At 39.5% G+C, this 9,333-nt stretch overlaps 1 protein-coding gene across 1 annotated transcript; it reads right to left on the bottom strand.

Moving 5' to 3' along the window:
• Window positions 1-2,464: 2,464 nt before the first annotated feature.
• Window positions 2,465-5,163, bottom strand: LOC134335448 (golgin subfamily A member 6-like protein 26). The gene is made up of 2 exons (XM_063017975.1): window positions 5,114-5,163; window positions 2,465-4,570 (listed from the first exon to the last, which is right to left on the bottom strand). Exons 1-2 carry the CDS (start codon window positions 5,133-5,135, stop codon window positions 2,634-2,636), a joined length of 1,959 nt encoding a protein of 652 aa, XP_062874045.1. The 5' UTR covers window positions 5,136-5,163; the 3' UTR covers window positions 2,465-2,633.
• Window positions 5,164-9,333: the final 4,170 nt, after the last annotated feature.

Below are 9,333 nucleotides of genomic sequence, written 5' to 3'. Positions count from 1 at the left end.
CTACATCAAATTGGTCTGCATGGCTGTCACCCCAGAAGGAAGCCTCTTCTGAAGTCTCTACACAAGAAAGCCCGCAAACAGTTTGCTGAAGACATGTCAACAAAGGACATGGATTACTGGAACCATGTCCTATGGTCTGATGAGACCAAGATTAATTTGTTTGGTTCAGATGGTCTCAAGCATGTGTGGCGGCAATCAGGTGAGGAGTACAAAGATAAGTGTGTCATGCCTACAGTCAAGCATGGTGGTGGGAATGCCATGGTCTGGGGCTGCATGAGTGCAGCAGGTGTTGGGGAGTTACATTTCATTGAGGGACACATGAACTCCAATATGTACTGTGAAATACTGAAGCAGAGCATGATCCCCTCCCTCCGGAAACTGGGTCGCAGGGCAGTGTTCCAGCATGATAATGACCCCAAACACACCTCTAAGACGGCCACTGCTTTATTGAAGAGGCTGACGGTAAAGGTGATGGACTGGCCAAGCATGTCTCCAGACCTAAACCCAATAGAACATCTTTGGGGCATCCTCAAGCGGAAGGTGGAGGAGCGCAAAGTCTCGAATATCCGCCAGCTCTGTGATGTCATCATGGAGGAGTGGAAAAGCACTCCAGTGGCAACCTGTGAAGCTCTGGTAAACTCCATGCCCAGGAGAGTTAAAGCAGTTCTGGGAAATAATGGTGGCCACACAAAATATTGACACTTCAGGAACTTTCACTAAGGGGTGTACTCACTTTTGTTGCCGGTGGTTTAGACATTAATGGCTGTATATTGAGTTATTTTGAGGGAAGAATAAATTTACACTGTTATATAAGCTGCACACAGACTACTTTTCATTGTGTCAAAGTGTCATTTTGTCAGTGTTGTCCCATGAAAAGATATACTTAAATATCTGCAGAAATGTGAGGGGTGTACTCACTTTTGTGATACACTGTATATATATATATATATATATATATAGTATATTTGGATTTCCATTGGCTTCAGAAATTAGCTATTTTCTTTATGTGATAACCCTCACTGTCCAGCTCTTGTTTTGTATTCCTAAGGCTGAACTACAATCCCAAATCAGAAAAAGGATAGTAGGGGATTAAAAAAAACCACATTTACCTTTGTCAAGCTCTACAATACAGTTACTTCACAAATGGCACTTAACACTTTACTGTACAAAAAGAAGCCTTAAGTTAACCATGTCCAGAAGCGACTTCTCTGGGCTCTGAGGTATCTCGGATGGACCATCACACAGCAGGAATGTGTACTGTACTCAGACAAATTAGTATTCCAGGTATTTTTGTAGTAGAAATTCAAAATGTCATCTATTCCAGGGACGTCCAGCATTTTTTTACAAGACAATGCAAAACCACCTGCTGCACACATTACAAAGGCATGGCTGCAGAAGAAAAGGGTATGGGTACTCGACTGGCCTGCCTGCAGTCCTGACCTGTTCCTAATAGAGAATGTTTGGAGAATTTTGAAATGAAAAAGTGACAACAAGCAGTACTGTAGCACAGTGAACATGACAGAGGCCTGGGTGGAATACAGCACGACAGCAGCCTCCGGTGCAGCTTCCCCACGCTGCTCTTCCGGTGCGTCTCGACCCTTTCGTCTTGCACGCACACCGGTCACTCGTGGCTCCGGGTCGCCTCCACACCGATCCTGAAGCTCCGTCCACGGCTCAAGTCACCAACTTAACACTGCTTCACTGCCCTGCTCCTCGGTCACTGTATGGCCAGATCTGATCAGTCTGGTCACGCTCCGAGCAGCGGAGCCGCTGCCACGGCCAACCCGCTCCTCTCTCTTCCTGGCTTCTTTTCCTCTTTCCCGTCTCTTCCCCCACTTTTCTTCCGGTGCGTCTCGCTGTGTCTTTATTCAAAACAAAAAGGTTAGCCCCACCTCCCGACCATTCCCATTGGCCGCTCAGTTCATGGAGCACAATCGCGATCGGCCGCCGTCGCTGTCCATCAAACCTCGTTACGAAAGCAAAGCAGTCATTAATTAGGGAGAGAGTCTCAATACGACAAACACCAATTTCACCCCTGTGACATATATATTTAATATTATTATTAAATTCTTAACCTCTTCAGAGGCTTAAATGGAGCAGAACAATACTGCAACTAAAGATCCAAAAAATACAAATTAAACAATACATTTACTGAATAAATTAAAAAATAAAACCAAATAAAATCTGCAGCCTAAAGTGAAAAAGGTGAAAGAAAAGAAACATTTGCAGAATTGCTTTTAAAAGAATGTTCGAGGTGCAGCATGTTCCCGCCAAAGCTAACATTAAGATTCTTATACTGAACATTTAAGTTTAGCATTTGGCTTTAACCTGAACAGAAGGTGTTAATGAGCCTCTTCTGTTTCGCTCAAATCCTAAAAAATGTCAGTCTTTAAATTCCCACACCACTTTTCCTTTCTCAAACAGCTTTATCCTGGTCAGGGTCATGGTGGGTTTGGTTCACCCACAAACATCTGGTGCAAGGCACAAACACCCTGAACATGGTACCAATCCCCCAGAGAATTATCTCTAAACCCAAAAGATAGCCAATTATGTCTGTGTAGATGCCCGGCTGGCCAGTAGCACTGCTGAGATTTAAACACTGTGCCACCTGAGTGTGTAGTTTAATTTATGCATTAATTAATTTTAGTAAATAAATCTGACCCACAAACGAAATTGATTAATGAATCTACACTTCTGCCCGGCAATGTTCTTTTTGACTCTACTTTTGCACGGCCCGCCTCAAAACCCTGTTCAAAACCCCGTTGCAAACCCCATTGCAAACCCCATTCCAAACCATAATCATTTGCTTCTTTAACTTTCTCATCCAGTTTAGCATTAAATTCTTCCTCTGCTTTTTTTCTTGTTTCTCGTTCAGTTTGTTTCTTCAGATTCTTCAGCTCTTTGGTGTGTTGCTTTTTAACAAAGGCCAAATTCATCTGCTCTATCTCACTGCGAATCCTCTCTTCATTTTCTTTCTCTTTTCTAAAATCTTTCTGCTGCTCTCGAAGTTTATTTTCCATTTCCTGTTTGTGCTTTTCATCTTTTTCTTTTCTCTCTTGTTCATCTTTCAGTCTTTCTGCTTCCAGCTGTTCCTTCATCTTTTGTATCTTTTCATTTGCCTCTTTCTCTAGTCTTTTCTTTTCTTCTTCTTCTTTCTCTTTTCTCTCATTTTCTTTTAATTCTCTTTCCTCTTCTTCTTTCAGCTTTTCCCATTCATACTGCAATTGCTTTACACACTGCTCTAAATCCCACTGTTCCTCCATTCTTTGAATGCACTTTTTCCAGTCCTTCTGCTGTTCATCTCGTCTTTTCTTCTCCTCCTTCAACCTTCTTTCTGACTCTTGTAGTTGAGATAACTGTTCCACTAGTTCCTTCTTTTTACTTTCCTCTGCATGTTTTATTTTCTCTTCTAAATCTTTTCTTTTCTTCTCTTTCTCTGCTGCTCTCTGTTCATTCTCCTGTTGTAACTTCTTTAAAGCTTCTTCTTCATTTCTTTTCAGCACTTCTTTTTCCCTCTCAAACTTTTCTTTCTCTTCTTTCTTCTTCTCAATCCATTCTTGTTCTCTCCTCTTTCTTTCTTCTTCCTCCTTCTCATCTCTCAGTTTCTGATCTTCTTCTCTTTGCTTCTCCCACTGTTTTCTGTTCTCCTCTCTTTCTTGATTTATTTGTTCTATCCACTTATTCATCTTTAAATCGTCTTCTTCTTTTCTTTTCCTGAAATCTTCTCGCATTATCTGTTCTCTTTCTGCCAACTCTGTTTTTATCTGTTCCTCTCTTACTTTAAACTCTTCATCTTTTCTTCTACTTTCTGCTTCTTGTTGTTGTTTTTGTTCCTGCATCATTTTCTTTATGTTCTCCATTTCAGCTTCATATTTAGCTTTTAGTTCTTCTTTCTCTCGCTCTATCTGCTCCTCTTTCTCCTTCAGGATTCTCTCCTGGTTTTCCTTTATTGCTTTCTCCACCTGCTGGAACATCTCATTTGTGTAGCAGCTTCTATTATTCACTCTCACCATGGAGTCAATTTTGTCAACGAGAGCACAAACCTGAGTGTTGCTGCTTCTGTTATTGTTGTTAAAGACATGATACCTGTTACCAAACTCAAACAAAAGTTTTTTAATGTCTGAACTAGCTTTCTCTATATGCTGTTCAATTGTATGTTTTTTTAGCCCATCACCACCAGTGAAGAGCACCATAGTGTACATTCTAGATTTCTCTCCAAATGTATCTTTGATTAAATTCACTGTATCCTGTTCCTCTTGAGTAAAGCGTCCTATTTTCAGTACCAACAGGAACACATGAGGACCTGGTGCAGCCATGGAGATACACTTGGCAATCTCTTTAGTGATCTCTACATTAGAAACCTTCCTATCAAACAGTCCTGGAGTATCAATCACAGTAATCAGCCTCCCATTAAACTCACACGTCTCTTTCTGACAAAAAGTGGTAACTGATTCAAATGAACTGTCTTCAATAAATATTTCATTTCCTAAGATGGTGTTTCCTGTTGCACTTTTCCCAACTCCAGTCATCCCCAGCAGCACAATTCTGAGAACATCAGGACTAGATGGATCTGTACAAAAAGAGAAAAGTCCATAAACTTTTAAAATATGAACTATGAAAACATTTGAATTTAGATATAGTATTAGTTTACTTTCAAAAAGTGAAAGTTTATCTCAGTTTGGCCAAAAAACAGTGGGAACGTGCTGTGGTCAGATGAGTCAAATGCTTATGTAAATACTTTTGCTTCTTCTTTTTTATCTTTCGGATAACTTAACACTTAGGTTTATCAGCAAAAACATTGTTGTTGTACTGCACAATGTTTTTGTACTGTTATCAGTTAAATATAAATTCAAGTGATTTAACAAATGACATATATTTGTTGCATTTTTAGAAAAGTTCGAAGCAATTCACTCAAATATTGATCTGTCATATTTTGAAATATAAAGTAAAGCAGTGATCTCTTAAACTTGAGTTTTAACTGTATTTAAAACACAATATATTTATGGCTTAGTACTGGTCCTTGTGTTTTTACTTCCAAGTTATCTCTGTCTGTTTGCAGTTTCTCCTAAAACATGGATTACTGATGATTATTATAAAAGAATAAGTATTTTACCTTGTTTTTGATTCCTGTTCATCTTCAGTTCAGTTATCTGTTGTTGTAGAGCTTCATTTTCTCTTTTTTACTTCAACTGTGTTTCAAACTGAGCTTCAAGGTACATGGTCATTGTATAGTGACTATTTTTATTTTGTGTAAGAAGCTTATTTACATGTATAAATAACTCTGATGCGTCTGTTTTGGCACTGATCAATTTATATCGTCCTTCACAGGAATTTATTACAGCCTCGTCCATCTTCTTCCTCTGGGATTGTTGATTAATTAGAAATATGGTGTAGTTGTTGATTCTGGAGCTGAAGTGTCTCTGAATCGTTTCTATTTCTGCTTTATCTTCATCAGTTAATCTGCCCTCAGGAACAATAATGAAAAAAGCATGGACTCCAGGATCACAGCGTAAAACACTGTGGAGAGTCTCACACATCACTTTTTCTGAGAGCTGAGTGTTGTAGAGAGCTGGTATCTCCACCAGGGTGAGCTGGTATCCACACACTTCCCCCGTCCTCATCATACACACTGATCTGGAATCTGATCTCTGCTCTCTCTGAGGCAGTATGAGCTCTGATACAGCAGCTTTCAGTGATTCATCACATCCGCATAGCACCAAGTTCAACACTGGTAATGAGGGCACTCCTTCTGGTACTGAAATAATAGAAGACATAAAAAAAAAACGTTGACTCTGGTTACTCTTAGGATTGACAGGTTTACACTAATATACAACTAAAGATTTAAGAAATGAAGAATACTGAATTCACCTTAAAATCAGAAAACAGTTGGGACAATGTGGAAAAAGCAAATATTTCCACAGTGTTCTTTACATTTACTTTGACTTTTATTTGATTGCAGACAGAGATATTTTGTTTTGTCTGCTCAACTTCATTTCAGGTATTAATAAACATTCATTCCTGCATTTTAGGTCTGCGACACATTCCAAAAAAAGTTGGGACAGGGGCAATTTAGTGCTAGTAATAAGATGACAAAACTAAATAATGATGTGATGTTAACAGATGATTGTAATCATGGTTTGGTATAATTAGCAGCATCCAGGTCTTTGATGAGTAAAGATGATCAGAGGATCCAGTTTGTCCACAAATGTGTGAGAAAATGATTGAAATGTTATTTTGTGATTTGCACATTTTTCTCTCTACAGTGAAAAAGAAAAAAATAATAGACACTGTGTGCTCTGAACCAAAGACAAAAAGGACCATCCAGACTGTTATCAGCAACAAGTCCAAAAGCCAGGGTCTGTCATGGTCTGGGGCGTGTCAGTGCCCTTGGTAAAGCTCATTAACACTTCTGTGATGCAGCATTAATGCAGAAAAGTACATTAAGATCTTAGAGCAACATGTGCTGCCTTCAAGACGTCGTCTTTTCCAGGTGCTGCACACATTACAAAGGTGTGACTGTGGAAGAAGAGGGTCTGGGTACTGGACTGGCCTGCCTGCAGTCCTGACCTGTCCCCAATGAAGTTGTAAAAATAAAATAAATAAAAAATTTTGATAACAACGACCCCCTGTACTGCTGCACATCTTAAGATGCATTTGCAGGAAGAATGAGACAAAATAAAAGCTGAAACACTAAATTACTTGGTCTCCTCGGTGCCAAAACATCTTTTAAGTGTTGAAAGGGAACGACAACATTACAAAGTGGTAAATGCTTTACTGTCCCAACTTTTTTTGGAATGTGTTGCAGGAAAATGAAAATGCAGGAATGGATGTTTATTAATAAATAAAATGAAGTTGAGCAGATAAAAGATTAAATATATCAGGTTCATCCTGTCTGACATCAAACAAAAATCAAAGTAAATGTAAGAAACTGTGTTTGTTTGTTTATTAGGATTTTAACGTCATGTTTTACACTTTGGTTACATTCATGACATTAACTGTAGTTACTCAATACACAAGATTCATCAGTTCACGTCAGTCATGGACAATTGTGTATCTTCAATTCACCTCACTTGCACGTCTTTGGACTGTGTGAGGTAAACGGGGGCTCCCACACAGGGAGAAGCTGCAAACTCCACACAGAAAGACCTGGACCGGCCCAACTGGGGACCGAACCCAGGACAGTGCTACCCACTTAGCCACCGTGCTGCCCAAGTAAATGTAAGAAACTCTGTGTTTATTATTATTTGCATTTTTCATGCTATCCCAACTTTTTTTGTTTATATTTATATAAATCAGAATCAGATTTATTGGCCAAGTATGTGGATACACACAACAAATTTGGTTCCGGCTGATGGTATCTCTCTAGTATTAACACAGTATACAAGCAATGTATGCAATAAACATTAAACACAAAAATATACAAACTATAAGACTATATACAGGCAATATAAAGTTTGCACAGCATGTGTACTTTACTACAAAGTGTAGTCAATTGGCAGCAGATGAATATTGCCACGCTTACGTTTGTATTGTCAGTCATTTATTTATTTAGAAGGGAGATGGTTTGTGGGAAGAAACTGCTCTCGAATCTGGTGGTTTTAGTGTGGATTGACCTGTAGTGCCTGCCGGAGGGGTGGAGTTGAATGAAGTTATGGCCAGGGTGTGAGGAGTCAGTAATAATTTTCACTGCCAGTCTCTTGGTCCTTGAAGAGTACAAGTCCAGGAGAGGGGGCAGAGGAGCACCAACGATTTTCTCAGCTGACTTTATTTGTCACTGCAGTCTGTTTCTGTGTTGTATTGTGGCTGCTCCAAACCAGACTGTGATGGAAGTGCACAGAACTGATTCTATTGCAGCATTCTATTTCGCATGTTCTGCAGGAAGAGCATTCTCTGTTGGGCTTTCTTGAGAATGGAATTGATGTTATACTCCCACTTCAGGTCCTGGGAAATGATAGTTCCCAAACACTTGAAGGACTCCACAGTTGAAACAGGACTGCTGGAAATTGTGAGTAAGAGCAGTGCTGGTGAGTGTCTCCTGAAGTCCACTGTCATCTCTACAGCTCCAGGATGTTCTGACTGCACCAATGCACCAGCTGGTCATCTCCGTCACGAATCAGACCAATTATTGTGGTATCATCTGCAAACTTCAAGAGTTTAACAGATGGGTCACTGGAGATGCAGTCATTCATCAGCCAAAGCAAATCACACTAACACAATCAGTAAGATAGAAGATTGTGTAAATGACATAAACTGGATGTCGTGTAACTTTCTTTTACTTAATTCAGATAAAACAGAGCTTTTACTTGTTGAATCTAAAGCTGCAAGAGACAAATTGTCTAACCTGGTGCTAAACCTAAACACTTTCTCTGTTACTCCCAGCCCAGATGTGAAAAACTTAGGTGTCACAATAGATTCAGATCTCTCCTTTGATACACACATCAATAATATTACTAGAGTTACTTTCTATCATTTGTGTAATTTAATCTCTAAAATAAGAAATATACTATCTGTTAATGACGCTGAAAAACTGATCCATGCGTTTATAACATCTCGGTTAGATTATTGTAATGCTCTTCTAACTGGATGCTCTGGTAGATCCATAAACAAACTCCAGTTAGTTCAAAATGCAGCAGCTCAAATGCTAACCAGAACTAGAAAATTTGAACATATTACTCCTGTTCTATCATCTATACACTGGCTGCCAGTTAAATTCCGCATTGATTACAAAATACTTTTACTAACTTATAAAGCGCTACATGGTCTGGCTCCACAGTATCTGAGTGAGCTTACATACCCACTACAACCCAGCGCGTCCACTTCGCTCACAAGATGCAGGGTTACTCATAGTTCCTAGAATTAAAAAGACCATGGCTGGTGGAAGAGCATTTTCTTTCAAAGCTCCACAACTTTGGAATAATCTTCTTGCCTCTGTTCGGGATTTGGACACAGTCTCAATGTTTAAGTCTAGACTGAAAACATATTTATTTTCTCAGGCTTTTGATTAGTATATACAAAGGCGCAGAGCTTGGGGGTTCTTGGTCATAGAAACTTGTGGTGATCAGGGATGTTGGGTTGCTGTTGTTCTGCCTCTCCTGTCCGATCACTCAGGTTTGATGACGGTGGGAAGGTGGGCGCTGATGTCCTGTGAAAGCCTTTTAGTTATGCTGTAATAATTAGGGCTGGCGGAGTCTAATACTCTATGTGAAACTGATATTTTACTCAACTCACATTTTACATTTTTAACTACATTTTCTGTTGTTTTACCCCGAAATGGTTCTGAGGGAAACCTGCTGGCATCAACAAAAGGCCTGCCTTCCTTTTGTGTTGGGGCTT

This window comes from Trichomycterus rosablanca, chromosome 2 (assembly GCF_030014385.1).
Source record: "Trichomycterus rosablanca isolate fTriRos1 chromosome 2, fTriRos1.hap1, whole genome shotgun sequence".
NCBI lineage: Eukaryota > Metazoa > Chordata > Actinopteri > Siluriformes > Trichomycteridae > Trichomycterus > Trichomycterus rosablanca.
This window is presented reverse-complemented; position numbering and strand designations above follow the sequence as displayed.